This window comes from Taeniopygia guttata, chromosome 9, assembly GCF_048771995.1.
Source record: "Taeniopygia guttata chromosome 9, bTaeGut7.mat, whole genome shotgun sequence".
Taxonomy (NCBI): Eukaryota; Metazoa; Chordata; class Aves; order Passeriformes; family Estrildidae; genus Taeniopygia; species Taeniopygia guttata.
The window spans coordinates 4,820,700-4,846,919 of record NC_133034.1 but is presented as its reverse complement, the minus strand read 5'-3'; the positions used below and the strand labels follow the sequence as shown (position 1 = coordinate 4,846,919).

Below are 26,220 nucleotides of genomic sequence, written 5' to 3'. Positions count from 1 at the left end.
AAAGAAGATCTGAAGTTGCTGAAGTGTGTGAGGTACCTCAGCCCTTTTCTAAGACAGCAAATCAGGCTCCAGCAATCCAGTTAACGGCAGCCAACATGCTTTGTGTTAATCTCTGCTTGAGCTGTGTGCTGGATGCTGGCCAGAATGTTCAATACGTCACATAATAAGGTTTTTTTCATGCAGTTCATTTGTTCCTTTTTATTATCCCTCAATTTGGAGACCAGCACTGGTGCACATTGTACTACTAGAGGGATTTATGTGCTCAAAACCTTGGAGAGGTGTGCTTGCTTCTGGCTTTTCTTGAAGGCAACAAGATGACAACACTTACGTCTCACTTCTTACCTCCTTTCAGAAAATTGTGTTTCAAACATACCAAATATCCAGCTGCTAATATACAAAGTATTATTGAGGAGAATTTGTGTTTGGTCTGGTAGAATTTCTTGGCTGCAGGAAATTTCTGCTATTAAAATGTCTATTGTTTCAAATCATAACACAGAAAGCCAGAATTTGTATGTGGTTTATTGAGATGAAATGGTATAACACATGCACATGGAAGAAAGCTGAACATTGTGGCATCAATATGATAATGTTGCAACAAGAAGTTGATGTTGAAATTAATTTATAAATACATTGGAACTCACTGACATGTTTTTCATAGTACATTAAGATAAAGTGGGCAAGTTCCTGCAATACACTTCATTCTGGATAAACTATTTCCTATCAACAAAGCCACTTCATTTTTTTTAACAGACTACTTACAGCTCGGGGGGAGTTGCAAGCACTGCTTACCTTAGCCCTGAGCTGTGGCTCTCTGTGTTAATCATAAAATCACTATAGAATTACAGAATGGTTTGGGTTGGAAGGGACCTTACAGATCATATATTTCCAACCCCCTGCATGGGTAAGGACATAGTCCAACATGATGGAAGTGACTGAATGGGTAGGACTAACCCTCAGCTGAATATGACAGCGTACAATCCCCCCACTTGGCTACCGTATGAAAAGGACTGGCCAACATCAACTCTGCAGAAGCTGCTCTGGGAATCCAGCAGGAATTATTCCTGTTTCAGCAGTGCATTCATCACTGTTGCATGGGTGAAATGATGCTCTCATCCTCACCCTGAAGCCGAGTCCTTGAACGAAGCCGAGTGAAGAACAGCAGAGTGCCTCCTTAAGAGAGACGAAAGGGGAGGAGAGAGCGTCTCTCTCTGGGTATAGCAACCCCACCTCCCGCTTATTTCATCTTCCTTACAAGGCTAAAGCCAGAAGCTTTCCTCTCGGCTGGGTCCCTTAAAATCAGGAGAACAAACCCCATGGATCTCGGTGGATCCAGCCGGGATGTGCGGCTGACAGAGACCGGGAAGGAGGCGCTTCCATGAGCCCTATGGAAAGCACAGCAGAAGAGGCTGGTGCTCTCCAGAGAAGTGTGGCAGTAACCTATGAATCCTAAACCAGGTGTCCAGTGATGCAGATCTTCTAAAGAAACGTGAAACCAAACCCAAAAAGAAATCACTGAGGGGGAAAAAGTGCAACATGAGAGGTAAATATATTTTTCCTTGAGCAAACTGAGATAACTGGCTGTATTTTGTTTGAAAATTGTCATTGTAAGTAGGTGGCTGAAACTGAAATGCAGACTGAAAAATGCACTTATTAACCTCTGAATAAAGACTGGTCTGACTCTGACTTCAAAAGCAGCACTGGATTAAAAACTCAGATCAGCAGATGAATTCAGATGCCTCTGAAGAAATTTTGACGTTTCCCTTTAGGCATTCACAGCTTAAACCCTTTCAAAAATCTACTTTTCTGTTTTGCTTTTTCTGCTATTGCTACATGTTTTCAAGTAGTAGTGTGCATGTTGTTTTGGGGGAAAAGCGTGGCAGAACCAAAACTTAAACTGAGAATATGTCTCAGAAAACTGTCTCCAATGAGACCTTTCCAATGCTCCCATACCCTTGTTCTTGCAACAGTGCAATTTCTTCAGAAAGATCTGTGACCTACTGAGCTGGAATGTCTGTTGACATCTGGTAGAGGTTATTGTAACTGATATTTGGGGTTCTGGGTTTTTTTTTTTTGGTTTTGTTTTTTTTTATTATTTTTTTTCAATTTAATTGAAACAAGATGAGATTGTCTGCACATTCTATGAAGTGTTTCCATGCTCTGACTGTCTAGTCTCTCTGATGGATAATTCCAGAGCTGCCAAATCTGAATGGGAAAAGAGAAAACACTTTTAGAGTTCCAAACTGCAGCCCTTCTGTGGACCATGCTGCCAGGGATAGTCAGTGGCTGAAAGATGCAAGACTTTGCCCCCTGTCTGTAAGATGGACTAAGACAAATGTTTTGCAAATGTGATACTACTGACTTCAGCATAACTGTGTTCCTGAGCTTCTGATTTACATCTTTGCAATGCTAGAGGACTTACAGCTGCTTTTGTTTGCCAGCTAAAACGAGAACTGGCCTGTGGAGAAGAGCTGCTGGGAGCTCTGACAGACCTTGAGGACTCCTAGACAGCTCCTGCAGATTCCCATTGCAGAGCTGTGGGTCCAGCAGTCCAGGATGGAGGTGCTACGCCGTTCCTCAGTCTTTGCTGCAGAGGTGATGGAGGTTTTTGACAGGTCTCCCACTGACAAAGAGCTTGTGTCCCAAGCCAAGGCTCTCTGCAGAGACTACATAAACTCAAGGCTGATTCAGGCGGGTGTCAGCTGGAGCAAACCCGAGTACAACGCCCCAGTGCCTGGGGGTAAGCTGGCCGAGGTGTCCACCATACTGCTACGACTTGGTGAGTCCTGCTGGCATGGGGGGACCTGCAGTTGGATGGAGTGATTTGGATCAGGATAAGGCTTCTGGAAGAGGCTTCTCATGTGATGATACAGAGGTTTTCCTTCTCTGCTTTTGGCTTTTAGTTTTGGTTTTGGTGATCTTTCCTAAACAGCTCCTTTGCTTGAGTTTCCTCAGTCTCTTGGAACACTGCTCAGCACAGGGTTTCTCAGGTTTCTTGGCAAAGTTACATTTTTCTGAGGACTTGCAACAGCTCAAAATCACAAATCAGTCTAAGAAAGCCCAGCAGCAAACTGATTCTGTGTGCACAGGTCTTCAGCTATGTAACAGTTCTCAGTACTTTGAGCAGTCTTTCTCAGCTGGGTGTTTTAACTGGACTTGCAGTGTATTCTCCAGAGTGAGTGACTTAATTGCCACAATGCATCTGGCATTTCTAGGGGACTGCTACCACTGGACTTGGGCTTCAGCAGTAGCTCACCCAGCTTTAATTTGGGGGTAGTTGCTTAGGAAATGTGTTGTTAGAGATTGTACAAAAGCTGCTTTTTAATGACAGTGTGTTTAATTTTCCTTTGTCTACCTTAGTAAGACCTGAATTTTTCTTGCTTTTTACTGGAGCAAGAAGGAGTTGGTTGATGTTGTCTGGCATACACTGCCGTTTGGTGCCATTACAGCTCAGTAACTGTGGGGGCTTCAGGGAGAGCAATTTGAAGGTCCTGCCTGGAGGCTGGGACGTGAAGATATGCTTTAAAGCTTGTACCAGGAGCACCTTTTTTAATGTTAACAGTTGATTGGCCTTTTGTTTTGGGTTGTGTAGCACCCTGTGTGCTCAAGTCTAGCTGTTTGTCATTTGGGAACCCAGCACCTTTATTCTTGGAAGCTGCTTCCAACCTCCCTCTTTGCCTGCAGGCTGGTATATTAGCTCACATCTGGCTGGAAACTACCACCAGCATTTGCATCTGATTTGATTACATCAGAGTTCAAACAGGTCTGGTGAAGTAAGCATTAGCTGGGCCTAGCAAAGTCAGAACCAGGGCTGATGTTCCCACTTTCTTCCCTTTCTATCAGTTTGATATTATCCCAAGTTTATTTTTAAGACATAGCTGTATTTGTTTTAATGGACTTTTTTAAAAAAAAAACTCATTCTTTTTCAATTTTTCTCTTCTGTGCTGATTCTGCTTTTGTTTCCAGTGGTTGTTTGGTCTTTGAGGGAATTTTTTTGGTTTTCTGTCAATCTTACTGTCTATTTGTACTCCCTTTCTTCTCTGCCTGCACTGGGGGTTGAGATTTATGTGCTTTCAACACAATCTTCTGTGGGTGGCCAGGAACATGATAAAGGGCAAGCAGGTGGCTCACTGCATCTGAAGGCGTCTCCTGGATTGTCCAGATGGAAAGATTTGGCTGATAGTCCCGGGAACTTGGTGCCTTCTCTGAGCAAATCGGTTTGGAGAGCACCATGTGGTACCCATGCAACCAGAAAGGTGAGCAGTCCTCTTCATTAAGATGAAGAATAGTTTCCATCCTGTTTCTTTGGAAACTCCACTTGTCTTTCTTTTCCCCTTTGCTGCTCTAACGACCACGAGGCCAGCTGGCATCCAGCCACCTGCCAGGAATGGTAATCCTTAGCCACTTCCTAAGCAGTGCAACAAGCAGGACCAGTTTTTTCCTTCATGATAGTGTTGAGAAGCCTGTGGAGATGGGAAATTGGAGTATTTCCTAGCCCACTGCACACAGAGACTCTGATGAACTGCCTGGTAGGCCAGCAGAACTCCTGGGCACAGGCAATGCTGTTGGAGGTCATAGGGAGGGAGACTCCATCAGATCAGTGAGGCTTAGCAGCTAATTAGTGCAATTAATGAGTCAGACACGGTAAAGCCTAATGGTATAGCCAAATGAGGCACCCCAGACCAACCTGCTGGATCTGTCACAGGCCTGGTTTATCTGTATTTCCTCAGGCCAAGACCTAGGGAGGTGCCCTCTGACCACTGCAATGAGCTTCACATGGAAACTGCTACTGCTGCCCTGCTAATTCCTCCATAATCACTGGAGAAAAGAGGAGAAGCCCCCAAAATGTTGCGAAGTTGGGCATCAGAACAAGGACATTGGAGACCAGCAGCAATGTAGAGGTCCTGGGGCTGGTGGGGCAGGGTGGCTTCCATGTGTGGGAATGCTTTCCTGTGCTTTCCTTCCCCGGATGCTCCTGCCTGCCATGTGCCTTGCTGCAAAACAGGGCACATGTGCCTCCAACCAAACCCTGATCTCATCTGGGGCCTCCAGGAACTGCTTGTTGGAAGTTGGAGCAGTGGCAGGTTACCAAGTGCTGATCCCACGCTCCTGTGCCCCCCTCTCAGCTAACCAGGGCTATCCCCATTTCCTGACATTTACCAGGAAGCCTGTGTGCTGCCTGTGAGGAGAAAACAGCTGTTGAGCAGTCCAAGTAAGATTTCCTCTTATCAAGGCTTACCATGTGTTGGCAGGTTTCCTCTTTCTGTCAAACAGGGACAATCTCTTACTTAGAAAGGGCTGAGAGAGCTCAGCTTTGAAATTCTGTAGAGCTGGGTTTTGCCTGTGCTGAGTGCCAGATAAATGAATTAAGGATCAGTAACTAATACTCTATAAAAAGATCCTGATTGCAGTAACAATTTTCTTTTTACCTCTCATATAAATGAAATTTTGAGGAAGATCAGTTGCCCTCTGGCTGGGCCAAGTCACCTGGGTCTTGCAGTGGGATATAAAGCTGTTGGGATACCTCTTCCTCTTCCCAGAGCACCCTTGTGCCGGAGAAGAGCACAGTGTGTCCTAAATCTAAGCCAGAAAGGGTTCTCTGTGCACAAAGGAGCTTGGTCCCATGTGGTGTTTGCGTTGTGTCATGCTCCTACAGCAGCTGTGCAACCTTCATTAAATATCCATGAACCTCTGCAGAGAGAGAAATCCCTTGGGAACTGGGCTTTATTAATTCTACTACTCAAAAACTATTTGTTTTGCTACAACAGGAAAAGCTTTACTGTTGTTTCCCAAGCTCCATAGCTCAGTCCTTTAGGAGGAGGTTCTCTGCTTGTCCTTGGTGTTTTTTGTTTTGATCTTCAAGCTGGCCTAACACCTCCTGCCATTCCCAGCTGGGCAGAAAGCACTCTGGAGGTGAAAGTACACCTCTGTATGTGTCAGGTACCTTGCTGCTGAGCAGTCAGCCATGCAAATGAACATCTCTTTAACCATTTGGAGGGGAGAAAGAACTCCAGATTGACTCTCAAGTGCCTGTGTGAGCATAAAATAGCTGTCAGCCTCTTTGTTTAATTAATGTTGTGCAGCTCTGGGTGGATCCTTGGCTTTCATCAACCTTCAGCATTCCTGAGTTGCTCTCTTGCACTTGAGGCATTTTTGTACAAGCCTGATGGGGTGCTGAGGAAGGGCGTATCTCTCAAAAGCTTACATGGATGTACATGCCTCCTTCTCACTTCTGAAATAAAATGACATGGCTTTGGTTATCTGAGGCCTGTCTCCTGTGTTGGAGGAAAGGCAGGCAGCCAGCCTGGGAACAGTATTTCTGTCAGGGATTGCTGCAGCCACACCACTGGGACAGGGCCACTGCCTGCCTCTGCTCCCCTTAGGAGTCCCAGGGTAGGGAACTGCATCTGAACAACCCTAAGCACTCTGCTCAGGTGGAGCTGGCCTTCAGACTCTGCCTGAGAGTGACCCCAGCTGTGGTGGGAGCAGGGCTGGGTGCTGTGTGTGCTGAGCCCTGGCTGTTTTTTGGCAGGGGATGAGCTGGAGTACATTCGGCCCAACGTCTACCGGAACATCGCGCGCCAGCTGAACATCTCGCTGCACTCCGAGACCGTGGTGTCCGACGCCTTCCTGGCCGTGGCCGCGCAGATCTTCAGCGCAGGTACGGTGCCCAGACACACACATCTGCAGGGCTGGGTGCACAGGAGCAGCATGGAGCCACCTCTTGTGGGAAATGGATTTGTGGAGAGTTCTCAGGCCCTGATAGAAGGTCCACGTAGTATGTGTTTGTATACAAACTTTGAGACGAGAAATGTTTATTTGGAAATGGCATTGAATAGGATAGGTGTTGTTGAGAGAGAAATAGAGATAAGAAAAGTTTCAAAGACTAGCCTTACAAATAAGACTAAATATTTTGTAGAAATAAAACTATGAAAGATGCATTACAATGGGACCCACAAGGGGTAGTTTTAGATTATTGGTTTATAAGGCATCTACAGCATGGTAAAAAGCTGATAGGCCAAAAAATGCTTATAATGTACTGCAATTTGAAAATAGCTGGCTTCTGATTGTGATAGCATGAATTATAACATCTGTATTGTCTCACCCTTCTTATGAGACTGAAAATGGAATAAAGTTTTTAAAATGCCTCTCAATTGCCCCATCTCTGAGTCAAGAAATGGATACTATCCAACACCTTTCTCAGAGAAGGCACAGGCTGCAAGGTGGGGCCTGCTTTCTCAAAGGGCTGTGGGCAGTTTGGCAGTGTGCCCTGCTTTAATGATTTAATGTGAGCTCCTCTCTTCTGGCAGGGAAATGTCCCGGGTTGTAATATCCTCCCAGTAGGTTCTGTCTCATTCTAGAAGGCACCTCCTGCCCTTCCTCATTAGGAGGTGGTTGTTAACTCATTGCATAGGGAGGTCACTCATTCCAAGCTTCTTTGCTCACCATTGGCAGCTGCAGAAGATTCATTGCATGGGAGTCTCCCTTGTTCCAGCTCATGCTGCTGATGCTGGGAGCCAGAATCAGCTCATCACAAGAGTGCTCCTGTTCTCCTGGCTTCCTTTCCCACAGCAACACCCAGAGTTGCAATGAGACCTGCTGCTTCTCCTTTCTCATGCTGAGGAAGTCTTGGTCCTTAAGGCTGTTCCAGATGAGCAGGTGCTTTGAGCTTTCTCTCTGCTTAGATGTGAATGTTCTGCTGCTGCTGTTAGACTGGTTCCAGAGATGGTGGTCAAAAGCATTCAGCTTTTGCTGGAAACAGTCCCTGCTCACAACTGGAAAAGCAGCCTGTGGGAATTGAGGGAAGATAAACCTTTTAGAGGGATTTATGTCAGGCAGGTTCTGACACGGTTATAGGTTTTCTGCAATGTCTTGTCTTTGGAAGGGATGGTAGATGTTAAAGATTGGAAACAAAACCAAAAAAAGGGAAAAAAACCCAAAGAAATCAGCTTGCTAGCAGGATAGCAGTATGAAACCACTGGAACCAGTGACAATAGTATGGGAAGTGCCACAGGATGCAGGGACTCGTGTCACTTTGGCAGTAGTTGTTACAGGATAGAAGTCCAGGTTTCAGTTGTGCTTTCAAATAGTTTACCTCACTCAAAACCTTTTAATCCTCACAATCAACTGTGCTTCTTCATCTGGTACCACTGACATTCTGGAGAAGCCCTGGCATACAGAAGGTCTGAAGACCTGTGGTGGAGGGCATAGATCCTCCCCAGAATCATAACAGATGGCAAAATAGATCTCTGAGAGGAACTGCCTAAGCAGAGCTTCTGGCAGTTTGAGCAGGGCAGATTTTCCTCCCTGGACTAGGGAAATTGATGCTGTATCATTGGAAATGGATGGAATTGGACTGTGTGGCTGATATTGCACCCCTCAACAGCCTTTCAGAGCATGCTTGGCTTGCAGCTTGCCTTTGCATTGGGCTGGCTTGGGAGGGTCTATGAGTTCAGAAGGCAAGAGCTGGGAAAGTATGGCAGGAATGTCTCAGTGTGGCCATGTACAAAGTGCAGGTGCCCTGTCTTAAAGCTGAGCTTTACTGGTGTCAAGGCTGACAGGAGAACAACAGTCAGGTTGGCAGGCTCAGGTGCAATTTGCATTGCAGGTGATCTTGGGTGACTACAGCTGACTGCATTGGGACTGGGCTACCTCCAGAGCTGCAGTGACACAGAGAGCAAAGCCAGGAATGCTGCAGGTGGAGCACACTGAGTGTGCTGTGATGCTGCATAACCCTGCTGCCTCCTGGGAATTCTGCTCTCAGTGTATATTGACAAATTCATGGAGAGCTGCAATTTTTTTTTGTGTTCTTCAACTTCTCAGCTCAGGAGCCAAATGTGTGGGTAGTTTAAAATTAAAGTAGAAATCGTATCTCACCATTCTAAACCTGGGTTTTCAGGATATTAAGAATAGAATCTGGACTCAGCCCTCTGAGGCTGACAATGCTGGAGACTTTGGACTCAAGCTCTGTTGACAATGGGCAGCAGCCCCTCCTCTGGAGCCACCCTGCTGCAGAAATGGCTGTGCTGGTTGCACAGGGGCTGATTCAAACCTTCCCAGAGCTCTCCATGCTCTGTCCTTAATTCTTTCTCATCTCTACTGGGAGTTGTGTATTTAATTGCTTTTATACACTTGTTAATGTAATTTCTTCTAGGTAGAAGGTTGCTGAGTGGCAGAGGGGTAGGAGCTTGCTGTTTTTTAACATCCCTGGATCTTGCTGCAGTCTCAAAACTCAGCATTTAACAATAAATCCAGCAAATTGGAGTTGGCTGTAGCAGCCAGACATTCATTCCTTTTTTTTTTTTTTTTTTCATACTTCAGAGGAAAGAGGCTCTTATTGAGCAAAGGAAACCAGACACTCAAGTTCAGGGTGAGTTTTCATGCCAATTACCAAGTTTATTAAGAAAACAGCTACAGTCTGTCACTACAGTGCTTAGACAGCTTGGAGAGGCCTACTAGTCACTTAAAATGCCTTTCCAGCAAGGAAGCAGGGGATTTTGACCCTTTTTTTCTAGAGAGGTTTTCTGTTTCGTCTTTTACATGTCTATCTTCCACATTCTGGTCTGGTTTTGAGTTTTCACATTGTAGATCTGTCTGTGCTCACTTCCTGTCCACACTGTCTACAAGTCTTGACTAAGCCCAAAACTGCCCTGAGCAGCCTGTTTCAATGCCTCTTCTTTCAGTGAAGAAATTTTTACTAACACCCAATCTAAACATCACCTGGTGCAATTTGGGGCCATTTCCTCTCGTCCTATGGCTTGTCATCTGGGAGAAGAGACTTTAGGCTCAAGCTGTATTTTGTTCCCCTGCTTCCAAACAACTCATGAGGTATTCAGGGTGAGGTGAGCCCACATGTGTGGAGACCAGCGCTGCAGAGCCCTGCTCTGCTTTTGGTGGTAAAGGATCTGCAACAGCATCATCTCTGTGATGTTACCAGTGGTTCAAAGCTGCAGCATCATCTCTGTGATGTTACCAGTGGTTCAAAGCTGCAGCATCATCTCTCTGATGTTACCAGTGGTTCAAAGCTGCTCTGAAGGTAGCAGGAGATATTCCCCTGACTTGAACAAGCTTTGGTTTGGAGCCTGGCTAAGCTGACCTTTTTCCTTACATTTTAAAACAAATGCCAGAAGGAAGTGGTCACTGGGTGGAAGAACAGAAGTAGAAAAGGAGGAGGCATTTTCCTTTCCTAAAGGAAGCAGTTCTGTCCTGTTTGTGAGAGCTGCTAGGCATGAGGGCTTTCTAAAAGCTTTCAGCCCGGTTTTTACTGGGTTTGGCTTTTCATCAAGAGTGCCTGGGCTGAAGTGAACCCTGTGCAACAGGAATGTAGGGTAAATGCTTTCTGAGGAGAAAGCACCTTCCCTGCAGGAGCAAATGGATGTAGATGACACCAAGCTGACTGGTGCTGTTGACACGCTTGAAGGATGGGATGATATCCAGAGGGACCTGGACAAGCTTGAGAAGTGACCCATGGGAATCTCATGAGGTTATACAAGGCCAAGTGCTAATGCTGCATCTGCATCAAGGTCAGGATCAGTCCAGGCTGGGGATGAGCAGATCAAGAACAGCCCTGGGAGAAGGACTTGGGGGTGCTGGTGGGTGAGAACTGGACATGCCCCAGCCCTGTGTACTGGGACCCAGAAACCGCCTGTGTTCTGGGCTGATCCCCCTGTGTGGGCAGCAGGGGAGGGGGAGATTCTTCCCCTCTGCCCCACTCAGACCTGTCTCCAGCCTGAAGGTCCCAGCACAGGAGGGACCTGGAGCTGCTGGAGAGAGTCCAGAGGAAGCACCAGGTTGATCAGAGGGATGGAGCAGCTCTGCTGGGAGGAAAAGCTGGGAGAGCTGGGATTGTTCACCTGGAGAAGGGAAGCTCCTGGTGACCTCATGTGGCCTCCAGGCCCCTGAAGGAGCCAACAAGGAAGTTGGAGAGAGGCTCTTTACAAGGACCTGGAGTGACGAGGGGGAATGGCTTCATACAAACAGGTAGTAGGTTTAGATTAGATATAAGGAAGAAATTTTTCCCTAGGAAGGTGAGGCCCTGGCACAGGTTGCTCAGAGAAGCTGTGGCTGCCCCCTCTCTGGAACTGTTCAAGGCCAAGTTGGATGAGGCTTGGAGCAACCTGGGATAGTGGAAGGTGTCCCTGCCTGTCAGAGACTGGAAAAAGAAATCTGATTTGAGACATCTTAGGATGCTTGGAATGCGTGGTAGGGGTGGGTCAGACGTTGCTGTGGTGAGCTGGTGCCCTGGCACCTGTACCCCAACCCTGCAGTGTCTGTCAGCCATGGCACCCTGAAGGCAGCCCCAGTGTGTCCAAGAAACTGCAAGTGCCACCTGGGACGAAGGCCCAGGATGGGCCAAAGCTTTAAGAAGCCTGACCACGAGGCAAGTACATTGTCCTTTAACCCTACCTTCAGAGTTTTACATCACTGGAACTGGAGTTAAAGCTATATGTCTGTTTTTCTATATCTTTCCTGTCTTTCTGTTTTTCTCCCTTTCTTCTCTCTTCTCACGGAACGTGACATTGCATGGGTTTAAAGGTTTTCTATGTTCAGTGGGCTAAGTCTATGCAATGGTAAGTGATGCTATGTTGCATTTACTCTTTTGCCAATGTTCCTTAATTTTCTGTAGTTTGCCAGCAAACTTTCATGTGTTTTTTACCTCTTGAAAATCTCTGGTTGGGATTTTCTCCTTTGCATCTATGCAGAGCAAAAGACCCTTGGTTTTAACCGTGAAATTAAGTGACTGGGGTGTAACACTGCCCATGACAGGGGATTGGATGAGATGAGCTTTGATCTCCCTTCCAACCCAGACCATTCTGGATTTCTCTGAAATGCTGTTAAAAATGCATCCTGCTGCTCCCTCATCACTTAGGCCTTATGGCTTGAGCTTCCTGCCTTGTGCACACCCCTCTCAGCTTTTCTCTCCACCAAAGCTTGTTGTGTCTGGCTGCATTCTCCCAGCTGTTGGAGTGTAGCAGTGGATGGTGTTTCTTTAAGGTCTAATTTGTGAGCCAGACTTTGATGCTGAGTGGAACAGAGGAAAGTTTATTTGAATAACCTCAGGTTGTGTGGTGCCCTGAGACTGCACAGTCGTGTCTCATGGCTTCTTCATCTCTCCCCTGGGGCAGACAGGCTCATATGAGCAGGAACACTTTCAAGAGCATTCCTCTTCTGCTAATTCATTTTACCCGGGGCTCAGCAGTGTTTACATACCTTCAGCTCCATGGCTGGCCTAAAGAGTGCAACTTGTTTTTCTTTTTTTTTATATTGCCTTCTAAGCAGCCCTTCACTTTTTCCATATCTTTTGTTCCATGTCTGTGAGCAGAGCTTTCTCTCTTTTGACTGCTTCTTTTTGGACCAGCTTTCCATTCCCTGTTGTTGTTAGCTCCCGTGCATGTTAATCCACGCAGTGGGAAGCTGGGAGTGGATTGTCTTGCTTGGTGATGAGTGCCTGTTTCACCCAGTGTGGATGACAGCCAGGCCTTTTGAGGAATTTGGAGCGAGGCAATGTGCTTTTGCTTCTCATGTGCAGTGGCCAGATGCAATTCCAGCTTATGCTGAGATGCACTAGTGACACTAGTGTCACTTTGAACCTGGCCTGGACATCACAGGGGACAGAGGCACTGCCCTCTCAGTAACTGTGCTCCTCTGCCCCTGCCAAGGGAGTGCTTGAGAGAGAAAATTCATGGAGCTGGTGTCCTGGGAAAGTGCAGAGGAGGGTGCTGGGGCTGCTGCCCTCTCCTGCCTGTGGCTGGATGGCTGCTGGAGCCCTCCTGGGCAGGGGGCCTGGCCACAAGCATGGCCCAGGTGTTGGAGGTGCTTCTCTTCCCTTGCTCCCTACAATATCTAGTGAGAAGAAGAGCATAAGCTGTGCCCTGCTGTTGTGAGTGAGAAGCCCAGCCTGCTGTCTCCATCTTCTGCCTCCAGCAGTGGCAAGAGGACTTCAGACAAATGGAAATCAGGCAGGGATGCCTTCCTCTCCTGCCCCCATGGACTGACTCTGCCAGTAACAGGAAAGGCAGACTGAAGGATTGGTTTGACCCCTTTGGGCATGCTCTGGAAAGAGGATGTGACCCCTGAGCCCTCCACATCCATCACAATTATAAGCATTAACCAAGAACTTGTTCTCTTTCTGCTGTAAAAGGGAGAGAGGTCTCTCCACGGGCCAGGGAAGCAATCATCTCATGTAAGTCCTGCAGCAGGCACCACTACAGAACAATCTTGGCAGGGAATCTGGAGCTGAAGGGCTTCCTCTCCATCCTCTCTGGACTCAGGTGCCTTAGAGCAAACTGCTTTCCTGTATGCTGGGGAAGTCATGGTCTCTTGAGCCTCTGTCTTTCACAGGTTGATACACTTTTCTTCTACTGGAAAGTGAGGCTTGGGTTCAAAACAACATTAACCAAGACTGGAGCTGTCTTTCTGTACCAGAGTGACTTCAGTACTGTCAGTCTTTGTTACTGCCACGTAAACAACTCACAGCTAATGGACTTGCTTCATATATTTGAAGAGTGCTGTCAGCAAAAGCTTGGGAGTAAGCCAGTGAACTATTCCCTGGAATTTTGGGTAACTTTTGTTATGTAACTCAGAATGCAGGGAACCACATTTCTGCAGGGATGGAGAACTGTAAAACTGACTTATACTAAAGCTGAATAAAAGCCAGCTGAGGCTCTGGTCCTGAATATATCATCAGCAAGGAGTGTTACCCCTTAAAGCCTCTTTTCATTAGGTAGAACTGTACTGACCTGCACTCAGACAGCCTCTTCCTTGCAGGGAGAGCCCCTCTGTCTAATCTTCTGTGGTTTCATAGCCTCTTCCTGGCTCATTCTGCTGGCTGTCATGGTGACACACAATGTGAGAAAGGCAGATAAATAGCGTGAATGCCAAACTGGCAGTGAACTTCCTGAGTGACAGCTCTGGTGTCAGGGACACCGCAAGGTCTGCTCAGCAAATAAAACCAAAAGAACAGTCACTTTAGCTACATTAATGACTTCCTCTGATCTCAGGGATAGTTCTGGGGAAAGACAGAGTATCACACAGGATTTGAGAGCCTCACAAAAGGTTCATCTGTAGATTTTTATCTTACATTAGTCATGAAAAATGAGGTTTTTTGTAACACTGAATGGATTTTCTTTGGTCTAACAAGGTATTCCTGTGGCTGACATTTGAAGGGTTCGTCTAAAGTTTAGTTCTTTTTTTATTTAAGGAAAAGAAAAGCAAGCAATTCCTAAAAGTGTTAGTGCGAATGTCCCTTCTGAAGCACCAAGTGGAAGAATTGTGGAAATGCTCTGAAATCTGCATGTTTTCTAAAGAAATATAGGGTATTCTGCTGCAATGAGAACTGCTGTGAGGAGGCTGGAGCTCCATTCCAGAGCTGGTTCAGGCTGCCTGGGGATCTGAGAGTGCAAGGAAGGAAAGAGAGAGACTCTTTACCCCATTTAAATTGTATTTGTGCATGCTGAGCACATCCAGTTTTCTAATGGTGTGTTTAACCCCTCCTGATCCATAGATCTAGTCATTGCACACATCTTTCCATCCTCTCACCTTGCTGCAACCCTGCGAGAACAGTTTTCTGTGGTTTTTAAATATTAGAACTTCACCAGGCTTCTGCCTATGTTTGGGAGAGACTTTGGACAGATTCTACAGAGACCCAGCACTGTAAAATGCTTCACAGTATGCTTGATAAATATGGCTATTACAGATAATAAATCACAAGGGGGATATGCCATTGTGCAGCAGTTCTGCATGGGAGTGAAAGGGTTGTGTTTCCAGGCCACTGGTCCTGAGGGAAGCCTGATGAGGGGCAGCTGACTGCAGTGTTTGAGCATGAAGGATTTCTGACTGCAGTGTTTGAGCATGAAGGATTTATGCCCAGGGGTGTTGGTGAGGTGCAGGGGAGCCCCTGGGAGGTTGGCTGGTACCTAGAGCTGAGCTCCCGTGCTTACCGCTGACACCAACAGGAAGATCACTACTGCTAGGACAACTTCTGTGGAACACTTGCTGCAGTCAGGTCAGCCTGGCAGGAAGGCTGTCTTCTGGGGGTTTAGATAGCTGACTGACTCTCCACCCCTGCACTGTCTTCAGTGGAGTAGCACAGGCAATGTTAAGTAGGCAGTGGCCAAAGCCTTGGCTCTACCTGTTTTTCAGGTGGAGACTGAGGCCTGGTCCTTACATTGAAGAGAACACCAGCCCTCGTGAGTGCAAGGGGAGAGGGAGGCACTCTCCTCTCTGGTGAGCAGCAGCAGGACCCAAGGAATGGCATGAAGCTGTGTCATGGGGGTTAGATTGGGTTTCTTCCCCAGAGGGTGGTCAGGCACAGAACAGGCACACCAGGGAATATCACAGCCCCAGGGCTGCCAGAGCTTCAGAAGCATTTGGACAAAGCTGTCAGGCACAGGATGGGATTGTTGGAGTGTCCTTTGCAGGCCAGGAGCTGGTCTTCATGATCCTTGGGGATCCACCCAGCTCAGGATTCTATGACTCCTCTATTCCAGCTCTGATTCTGTGAACCATCTTGGCCCCATAACTTTGCCTCTCTTTGCCTCTCTTTGGTGCCATTATAGAACTGAAGATGTTTATCTTGTATGCTTTGAGTGTCACATTGGAACAGTGATTAGAAAAACACAGGAATGCTTTATCTAAGGGTGTTTAAGCTTTATGTTGAAGACAAAACCCTCAGGTTGTTCAAATGATTTGAATTCTGTCACCTCCTATGCAGCATGTGCATGGCTGAGAGCCAGTGGCAATGCAAAACATAGCAGTGCATATCTCCCCTATCCCACTGGTGCCTTTGGGCTGCTTTTTTTCCAAAGCTGTGCAGCCATTGCTGAGAGGCAATCAAGCCATAGCAAGCTCATATTATCTCACTCTGCTTCTCCATGTGGAGAGTTTTCCCTATTCTGGTCCCCTACTATTTCTTCTCCCCCATGTGGAGAGCATACAGAACTGTGGCTGCATGCAGGCAGCACGGACACGTGTAATGAGAGTCAGAGCCATTCCTCTGATTGTTCCAGGCTGAGCTGAGTGTGTGTGTAAATATGAATGGCCTTCTTCCTTCTCACAGGTATCACGTGGGGCAAGGTGGTGTCTCTCTATGCCGTGGCAGCTGGGCTGGCAGTGGACTGCGTGCGGCACGCGCAGCCAGCCATGGTTCACACCATCGTGGACTGCCTCGGAGAGTTTGTCCGCAAGACCTTGGTGACATGGCTGAAAAGGAGAGGAGGCTGGGTAAGAAATGCTGTCTCATTGGACTTGTTTCTGCATGTCCAGACCAGAAAATATCCCAGTTAATGAAAGTGAGAGTATGCTCTCTGCAGATTTATGCAGAAAAAGGCTGTGTGAGATTCACTCTCACAATGCTGTGGCCACGTCTGTCGTACTTACACCTTACACCTGTGCTAGACTTATTTAACTCAGTTACTGCCTCGTGGTCCCATCCTCAAAATCATCAGTTATTCTTGTCTCAGCTTCCTGCATAGCTGAGACATAATGATAATGACAATAAAAATAATGATAATAATAATTCGGTTCTGACCCACCAGCACCTTTTGTGTTCCTGATCTTCCCCAGAGCTAACAGCCAGTCATAGTGGGACACTGTGGGGTCATTCCTGTGAGACACGGGCAAGATTGCCCAGAGAAGCTGTGGTTGCCCCATCCCTAGAAGTGTTCAGGCCAAGATGGATGGGGCTTGGAGCAGGCTGATTTTAGAGGAAGGTGTCCCTGCTCATGGCAGGGAGTAGAACTGCATGATCTTTAAGGTCTCTTCCAACCCAAACCATTCTTTGATTCTGTGATACTCTTGGCCAGCTGTTTTCTAGAAACTGGCAAAAAATTAGGCCTGCCAGCTTAATTCTCATTTCACCTCTAAGCACTGGACTTTCTGTACTTAATGTGAGCATTGGTTCCTGTGGAAGATGGTTCATAGTAAGATCTTTATTTTGGTGCTGTGGCATAGCTAAATACCTTTCCAGTGACCTCCCCAGCTGACTGGAGAGACTGGCTGGCTGTGTTAGGGGCTGGCAGCTGGGTGGTGTCTGTATGTACCAGGTTCCATGTGCAGGGACACAGACAGTCCTTGGATCCTCTAGTGTGCTGCTGGGCAGATGCTACCTGGGGCAAAATATTGCCCTATGACACCACTCAGTTCATAGGACATCTTGTTCCCAAGGCATGCACTCTTTCCAGACTGAGCCACAGCAGAAAATTTCCTCTTTTCCAAGAGGTGAAATTTATTTCTAGGCTGTCAGGAAATAGTCAGGCTCCTCACCCATAGAGATCTGGAGAGAGTGGAATGTCTTTTTCCAAACTTAGTATTGCTCCTTTGTGCTGAGGCTTCCCAACTGTGTCAGTAGCTGGTTCAGTTACCTGATTTCTTCAGGAGTGTGAAGAACTGGGAAAGTATCATTGTTCTGGTTTTGGATCCCTTGCACTCACGAAGTACCCATCCTACCTTAAATCATCCCTGCCCTCTCTAAAACTGTGTTACCTCGAGGTCAGCTGACTCAGGGAACTGTTTGGTTGGGCTAAAAGTAACCTTTGGTTTGAATGCACTGATCGGTTTCATTTTGTGTTCCAAAAATTAATTGTGCCGAGGCAGGTGAAGAGGATATCCTGGGATTAAGCAGCACTGTTCCTGCCTGTGAATGCCAGTCCCTGCCTCAGTACCATTTGAGTCTTACTTTAATTGCAGGCCTGTAGAGCTGCTTGATATGTGTTCTCTGAAACTTTTTTTTTCCCCTAAGATGTACGTTCATTAAAACAGAACTGTTGTGTACAAACACATCTCTTTCTAGTTTCCAGCTATTTTTAATTTGTTTTGGTAAAACTTGCATGCTCTGATAAGCTAGCATCTTGTTTTAATTTTTGTATTGCTTCATTAGAGTTCAAAACAGAATGCTTGAATAGTTCCAAAACGATATTTTTGGAAAATTTGTTGCATAGCAAATAAGCTACAAAACCCATCTCCAGACTAGCACTGGTTCTGTGCAGCTGAGGAGATAAGTCCACCACTGGCTTCTTCTGCCAGCCATCCCTCTTTAGATGGACATCACATTCCTATTGGAGTTGCTGAATCCATGCTGATTGCTCTTGGGATCTGGCCCTGAGGAAGGGAAGCCAAATTCACTGCCCCTCATCAAGCACAAGACTGTGAAGGCTGCTGGGCTGTTCTGATACAGCCCATTTCCAACACCCTTATCAGCAGCTCTGAGCTGTGAAAAGGAAATGCTTTCCCTCTAGAAACGAGGGGTCCCTTCAGTCTGGGGAAAGGCTGCTAATCCCATCTTGTGCTGTGCCTCCCTGAATGTTCTTCCTCTTGATCTAGGCACTGCAACAAGGAATTTCCCAGCCTTGTTCACTCACAGGCCAGACCAAACAGCTCTTTGGTGGAACCCTGCCACCCACTGCCAGGCTTAGCTTGTGTTGGTTTGTCCTGGCATGCCATCCTTGTTCACATGGCCCCCATCTCTTATGCATCAGCCTAGGCTGAGGCTGCCAAGAGTAACCCCAATACCCTGAGCTGGTCCAGGAAAGACACCATGGAGACTTTGAAAAGGCATTTGAAGCTCTTCATTCAGCAGCAGGTTCCCATGCTGCTTCCATAGGGTGAAGAAGACTGCAGAACCAATGCAAACCTCACAGAAAGAGCAAGAAAGAACCTTTGAGGCATCATCTCTTCTTGGGAAGGGTTTGCAGCCTAAGTAGTGGCTTTACAATGGAATAGAAAGATTTAAGTAATTTTTTTTAGCAGTGTACAAAACATTTTCTACAAAACAGTGTACGTGATTTGAATTTGTTTGAACAATTAACATAGAATATCAAACTGCCATTGCAACAGTTTATGAGTGCCTGACCAAGCAAAGAGCCCTAAGTGGCTTTGAAGTTTTCAATTCCACTGCCTTATCAGGTAGGCTTGACTTGGATAACAACAGCTAAGGCAGTTGTTAAACAGCTGAGCAATTTTGCTTATCTAAGTAAGCCCCATAGAAATTTGTGAGAGCTTCTGAGTGCAGCTCCCCTTGGTTAGAGCAGTGAGGTCACTGCCTTTGGGAGAACAGAGCAGGGCTTTAAGGAGTTCATGTTTTCTCATCTGGCAGTTACCCCCCTCCAGCTGTAACCAACCCAGTGTTTGTGGGCCTTGTACTGGCTCACGAGGCACTAAAGCCCATTGGAGGTTACGTTTCTCAAGGATCAGGTACTCCAAAATGTGTGTTCAGACAGGTATCTGTGTGTCATGACCTCTCTCAGCTAAAGGGACAGTTTGAAACAAGTGTGTTTTAAACATGACCCCCTGCAGGTTGCTAGAATCTGACAGGTTGAGTCAGTTCAGACTATTTTCAAATGCACATAGGGTGAGTGTGCTATGCCATTGCTGGCAGTGTTCAGGGAGACCCACCTTACTTTCCTCCACAATACAGATCAGTTCCTGTAACCACTGGTACCACATTGCAGCATCCTCTGGCCTTGGCTCTGCTTGCTGTGTTTGTCTGTCTTTTCCAGCTATAGGCAGCACTATTTCCACACCTTGGTGCTGACTCAGCTCTCCCCTGTCATCCAGTTCCTTCCCATCACTGCATGCTCTGTGTTCCTTCCTTCTGCAGTCTCTGCTTGTCACTTATTCATGAGCTCAGCTTCTCCTGATGCTCCCAGGAGATCAGCAATGCGGTGAGGTGCACTGGGCTAGCCTTCCAGACCTGGTGAACAAGAAAGAGCTGGAAAATGTAGGAGGCTGCTGCCAGCACAGCTTTGATCTGTAGGTGATTATGGGGTTGGTTAGTGTGGCTGTACTCACTAACCAGACTTTGGGATTTGTCCCTTCGGCCCCTTTTTTTTTTTTTTCTTGTGATGACCAAGGTTGGTCAGGCAAGGCTCATGCATGTCTTGACACAAGCAGAAGGAATAGAGAAGATTATTGGAGCATCCATCATCTCTTGTGTCCTGTTTTGGGGAGGAACACCTCAGGGTTGAGACTCACTTGTCTGTGCTCAGTCAATGAGAGACTTATGTCAGAAGGTAAATTTGGAAGTCTGCTCAACTAAGCTTGTAAAGAAAAAGCTTTTGGGGCTGTGAATATTTGCCATCCTTGTGATGTGATTATTGTTCCCATTTGGTACCTAAAAGCTGTTTCTGAAAACCACATGGGGTTGATGTGCTAACAATGCACCCCCTGTTTCACAACCACAGTCCATATCTTGTTGTGCTAAGCTGGAGTTTAACCAGAACTCAGTTACATTATGGACAAAGCTTTTAATTTTGATTCTTGCACCAGAAAAATGCATTTTTCTCTCTACCTCTGTCCTGTTCTCTTCACCTTCTCGATATTTTCCATTTTCTCCTTCCCATGCCAGCCAAGAGCCTATTTCTATCCATTTGATGTGGGTTTTTTTGGTTGTTTTGTTTGTTTTAATTTTTAAAATCATTGCAGTCCAGCTTCTCATTAATACTTGAAACTGAATACCCAAGTGATCTTTAAATCTGGCCCACACATCTGGGAGGCATCTCTGCTGGCATATATATTTCCACAAACAAAGCTACAAAGCTTGCCTTGCTTTAGATTTAAATTGGGGGACGGCTTGCTTGAATGTCTTCCAAAGAAAGCATTAAGGCAAGGGAAAATGTACAAGCAACTTGAGCTGATATTAAACAGGACAACCTCTGGGAAGCATCTGGCTTTACAGAAAAGGATGGGAATGCTGATACTGCTGAGGCTTCCTAGACCTTTTGAACAGGGAAAGAAAGTTGTATTTAGCTATCCAAAATGGAAAGTGCTGGATAATCTTCCTGTAGCATTTCTTTCCCCAGGGATGGCAGAAGAGGGGGACATTTTGCCTCATTGCTGGGGAATTAGGAAAGGGTGTTTTGCAGGGCTCTTGAGCCTGATTTAATAACTTTTGGTGTGTGGAAGTGTCAGAGCCAACACCTGGTGCTGCAGCAGGGGTGGTGTCATGCCGTGGGCTGTGTCCCAGCAGAAGTGGCTGACCTGGCAATGGCAGCAGTTGCACTGGCAGTAAATGTCAAAGAAAGAAGCTGTAAAGACCGAGGAAAGTAAATGCAAGTTATCAGGAGTCAGCACAGGAGATTTTGGTGCAGTAGCTCAATCTTTTTGGCTGGGGATAGTCACAGATTTAATCAACCTCTCATACGAGGTGTTGGAGCAGTTGAACAATAACCTATGAAAGTTATAATGGGAATGTTCCAGGACCATAGGAAAGGTAATACTTCCACAGTGTTTTGCCAAAATTTTTTTGGACCTATATAGCACATGGCAAGTGTTTATCAACTACCATATAACATGTACTAGACCAAAGTACATAACTGATTCAAGCTTTAGTCTTTTATGCTGCGACAGTGAGTTGTTCCTTAGGGTGCAAATGCCAGGTGGTCTCTCAGGATCTCTCTGACAATCTCTCTTTCCTCCTCATTAGGCAGACATCACGAAATGTGTGGTGAATACTGACCCCAACCTTCGCTCCCACTGGCTCGTGGCTGCTGTTTGCAGTTTTGGTCACTTCCTCAAGGCCATCTTCTTCGTCCTGCTGCCTGAGAGATGAGTCTGAGTTGCCAAGCACACCCCCTTGCCCCACCTTCTCTCCCATTCCAGAAGCAACAAGAAGTAACTGGAGAAGTAGTTCCAGACTGGTAGTGGCAATCTCTGAAGAGGAGGAAGAGAAGAACTGGGACAAAAAAAATAGGCTTATTCTCCTCTCCCATCAAGTGGGAGCAGATGATCAACCACAGTCTCCTATTTGCAGCCACTTGAGCCTCTCTCACCATTAATCCTTCCAAGAATCTTGTTTCCCTGGGTAACCTGCATGTGTGGCCTGGGTGTAGCTGGTCCCTGGGCAGCGTGGGACTGTCAGATGGCTGCTCCTCATGGCTGTGTTGCATGCTTCTGCTGGCACCAGGCAGAGGGGAGGAGGAAGGGAATATTATTTGAAATGGGATAAGAAAATAGGAGAGGGGTAGAGTCCCTCCTTCACTCCATGTGATTTCCCTTTCAGTCCTCAGACTTGCCTTGTGTTGATTCTTGTTGTTACATTTGTGCTTAAATTTCATTTCCTCCTTTATCCCTAACTCACTTGCTGGGTTCTGCCCCAGCATAGCATGGTGGGTTTTTAATGAGATAAAACCAAATAATCTGTCAACACATGCTTCTCCCTGACATGTCTTGGAGATTGGTCTGAGTAGCTGTGGGAGGGGCAGGATGACAGAGCAATGTGTGTTTTGTTGACCCCTCTAACTGCACCAGTCACCCCAGTCAAACAGGAGAGCAAGGGGCAGTGCCTTCAAGCAACAGCTCAGAATGGAATTTCATCATGAAAAAAAAATGTTTTCTCCACTGAGATTCTGTCAGAACTAAGCATGTAAGTAGGAAAGGCTGGGGGGCATGGGCAGAAATAGGGAAGCAGCAAGTGAACTGGCTGGCATTGTAAAAGCAGTGAGCTGTGCTGAAAGTAGCTGATATATGTTTCTCCTTTAATCTCTTTGAAGTACAACTCATAGTCTTCCTTGTGGCAAACAATAAAAGAAAATAAGTGGTATTTCACTGCTGCAAAGGCTATTGTATTTGTTTCCAGAGCAGAGATAACAATTCCAAAAAAGGGCAGAACAGTGCAGAGACAAACACTCTGGCCATGCTAAAAATACTTCAGCTTTTCCCCTGGTAGAGCATGTTAACATGTTAAAGCTATGACTTGCTTGGTTCATGCCTGGAATTTAACCCATGTTGTTGCCATGTCAGAAGCATGCTGTTTCCACCAACAGATGCAGGGCCTCCCTGATGTCAGCAGTCTCTTCACTGCCAAAACCTTCTAGAGACTCCCTGCTCAGTGCCCTACTCCCAAAAATGTGGCACCAGGCACAGAAAAAATATGTGGATTGAGAACATGTGGATTAAGAACATGTGGCAGTATAGGGAGTTTTGCTGATTTTTTTCCCCCCGATTTCCCTCCCAGACATTTAGAGGGGCTTTACTCTTCCTCCAGGAGTGACAGAGGGGAAGGAGAATAAAGCCAAACCTTTACTTTTGGGTACTATCTGTGGGCCAGGTCTGTACTCACAGTTAGTAGTGCTGTGCTCTGACCAGCAGAAACTCTAGCAGAGGATGTGTAGGCGTTAGATCCTTGCACATTCCTGCTTTTTCTGCTCCAGCCCTTTGCACCTTGGCTGATGCCTTGGCACGTAGGTGCCAGGCCCAGCTTTGCCCCTAGTGCTGCACCCACAGTGAAGAATGCTGTGCCTCCTTGGTCTATGAGTACATTTTCAGTAGCAAAACACTTCTTGTGGATCAAAGCCCTTCAAGGGCAACCTCCCCATCCCCAGTCCTTCAACAGAAACACTCACTGAGAAGGAGGGACCCTCCCATTCCACATCAGAGCTGTGTGCTGCCTTGGACAGTGGCTGCAGAGACTTTGGGGTGGGTTACACTGATGAAGTTGCCAGTGTAGATGCAGCTGATGGTGCCATGAAGCTGGGGCATTTTTATGTGTGTAAATCTTGCAGCAATTACCCAGATAAAACCAAATTGCCAGAGGAATATTTTTTTTTTTAAAAATTCCTGACATATTGGCATTAGGGGTTTTGCTGCCATCATTTACAGTTAGGATTTTCTTCCTTAGATTCTTGGTAGATCTGGCTATGGAAATTTAGAGCAGGTACAGAACACATGGGGAGCTACATTAATCACCTTTGAGCAGCAGAGAGAGGATCCCTTCCAGTCTGCAGCAGAGGCACTAAAAGCTTTATAGTCCATAGCAGGGGGGTGCAGATTTTTTGTGCTAAAGGACCTAAAGGAAAAGGAGACTTTGGATCTCTGGACATACCCTGGCCGTGTGCAGACTTTGATTTGGACAGCTTCACAGCTCATGAAGTCCAGCTTGCTTTGTGTCTCATGGATTGAACTGGAGTTATTTGGACTGGCAAGACCTTTCTCAATTCAGGTGCTGTTTTGAAATGTAATACTTAAGGCTATGGGGTTTTGGTTTTTTTTCAGTCAACAAGTGATATCAGAGGATCTATTAAGGAACACAAAGAGTTAAATGCACCAATTAAGTGGATTTAGCAAGAAGATAATGACAAGCCAAATAAAGCAGCATTGCTGGAAAGGAATGTGTGTGGGTGGGAAGGGGGTTACAAGAGGCAGACAAAGGCTCAGCCTGGAAACTGCTGATAATGAGATGGTGGGGCTCCCCTCAGTAGGTTTCAGACTTCTCTGCCTTCTATCTGTTTTCTTGTATTTGCTAGTCCCTGCAAAATACATGCCAGAGCTGAACAGAGTGCTGCTCACCTTGCACTTGGTATTAAAGGAGGGTCCTTTAACCCTTCTCACTCCTGTAATAATCACATAACCACCAGCCTTGTCACCAAAAATAAACAACAAAGCAAAAAGAATTGCACACACCACTGTGCATTTAGGAACTAACAGTATTTAGCACAATACAGACAAGTGTTTATGTTGTGTTCAGTCCTGTCTGTAATATTTAGTCATTTTGGAGTACTTCCAGGAGTCCTTTACAATCTCAGCTGTCTGAGGCTCTGTGATTTTTCTATTCCCTCTTCTCTTTTTGCCAATCCTACCTGATGGGAGACATCAGGGTTGGTTGTTTATCACCCTAATAAACATTTTCCTTTTAAATGATTGGTGCAGGTCCTAGGAGTAGATCTAATTAATTTAGTTGTTAAAGGAAAAAAAAAAAACCAAGTACCAGGGTTAGTACTATTGTGCTCCTCCATACCAAAAAGCCTGTCTGTTGTTCCTCTTCCAGCATAAAATCCTGGAAACCCCCAAACAAACCACCTCACTCTTTTCCCCCAATGTTCCCAACTATCTGCTTGAGAAATCTGCTTATAGTAAACGCTGCCTTCATTTTTTTTAAGCTGTTTCTCACACATTGAGTGTTCCAAGTGAGACTGACTTACAAGCTGACTTGGGGGGCTGTTCCCTGTCCATAGTGACCTTTCAGTCCAACTGCCCAGTGTCATCCCTTTCTGCTGAAGGGCAGCAGTCACGGTGGCAGGGGACAAACCTCCTCTCAGCACAGGGAGATGTGGCTACTGCTCATCCTGTTAGGCCCTTGCAGAATCCAGCCAAGCTTTAGCTGTCTCCTGCCTTTCTGTCCCACCAGAAAAAACGGGGCTCAGGGAAAAGGTGAGGAAAGGTCAGGTGGCAGCACGGGAGGTGCTTAGGGAGAAGCAGGAGGAGGAAGAAAGGGTTGGATGGAGGTGGGAAAATGTCACCTTAAGTGTTTTTGTGGCTGTGGAATGTTTTGCAGAGGAGAGTTTTGCCTGTGGTTACAGCAAAGTAGAGCCTGGAGGAACCTGAGCCTCATCTCTCCTTTGTTCACAGAAGAACTTGCTCCATTAAGGATTATCCCACCATCCTCCTCCCCCAACACCAACCTCATTCTCTGTTTCTTTGAAGTGAACCTACATTCAGTCAACAGAAAAATCTTTATCACAAAGGAGGGAAGCAGGAAAGCCCTCTTGGCTTGGGAGTTTCAGTGATAAGCATTTGAGAAGTGCTTATCGTGTCCTAGACCTGGCCTTGCCCCAACCACAGCCCGACTTGTACCTCTCCCATATCAAACACCTGCAGCAGGTTCCCCTTCTTCAAAGCAGCTAGAGAAAGTGATCTCAGCCTTGCAGCAGATGTCACCTTTGTTCCTGCACTGCTTTTTCTCCTGCAAATGGAAAGAAAACAGTCTCTGACACCTGTAATTTATCAGACTTGCATCTGTATTATAGACCAAAGTACAGAACAGTAGTGACAGGGAGTGAGATTGAGGTTTCCCAAGAAATTGCAACACCAAACTTCCTCATTTTCAGACTCATTATATAGACCCTAAGAAAAAGCTGTATTTTTTTTTAATTCTCCTTTTAATGTGCAAAATCTGCAAGTGGATGTTTTTGTGCACAATTAAACTGAATATGAAGCTGATGGCAAGTCCCTTAGATGGGTTTCTGAAAAGATCAGACCCTGAAAATATCAGACCCTGAAGGCATTCCAAGGGCTTTGCCAAGAGCATTTTTGATGAAGCTCTCATCAATGTGCGTCCTCTTGAATTTCTTCACTGTCTTTTTTTTTTTTTTTTAGGCCTACTGTTTATAATTTTATAGGCAAAAATTTGCCACAGATTAATTATTCTGTTATGGCAGTGGGAAAACACTGCATATTACTAGATTAATTACAAGAAAATAGCAATTGAATGTACTGCTGGCCGAGTCTAAAATT

General features: G+C 46.1%; 1 protein-coding gene across 1 annotated transcript; it reads left to right on the top strand.

Moving 5' to 3' along the window:
• Positions 1 to 1,166: 1,166 nt before the first annotated feature.
• Positions 1,167 to 22,531, top strand: BOK (BCL2 family apoptosis regulator BOK). Its single transcript, XM_002193909.7, has 5 exons — positions 1,167 to 1,540; positions 2,439 to 2,776; positions 6,530 to 6,658; positions 16,055 to 16,218; positions 21,416 to 22,531. Exons 2-5 carry the CDS (start codon positions 2,554 to 2,556, stop codon positions 21,539 to 21,541), a joined length of 642 nt encoding a protein of 213 aa, XP_002193945.2. The 5' UTR covers positions 1,167 to 1,540; positions 2,439 to 2,553; the 3' UTR covers positions 21,542 to 22,531.
• Positions 22,532 to 26,220: the final 3,689 nt, after the last annotated feature.

Excerpts from the sequence above, each read along its gene's own strand:
- BOK (XM_002193909.7), top strand. The coding sequence starts at position 2,554 with ATGGAGGTGCTACGCCGTTCCTCAGTCTTTGCTGCAGAGGTGATGGAG. Across the intron at positions 2,777-6,529 it reads CACCATACTGCTACGACTTG|GGGATGAGCTGGAGTACATT; the intron begins GTGAGTCCTGCT and ends GTTTTTTGGCAG. Across the intron at positions 16,219-21,415 it reads TGAAAAGGAGAGGAGGCTGG|GCAGACATCACGAAATGTGT; the intron begins GTAAGAAATGCT and ends CCTCCTCATTAG.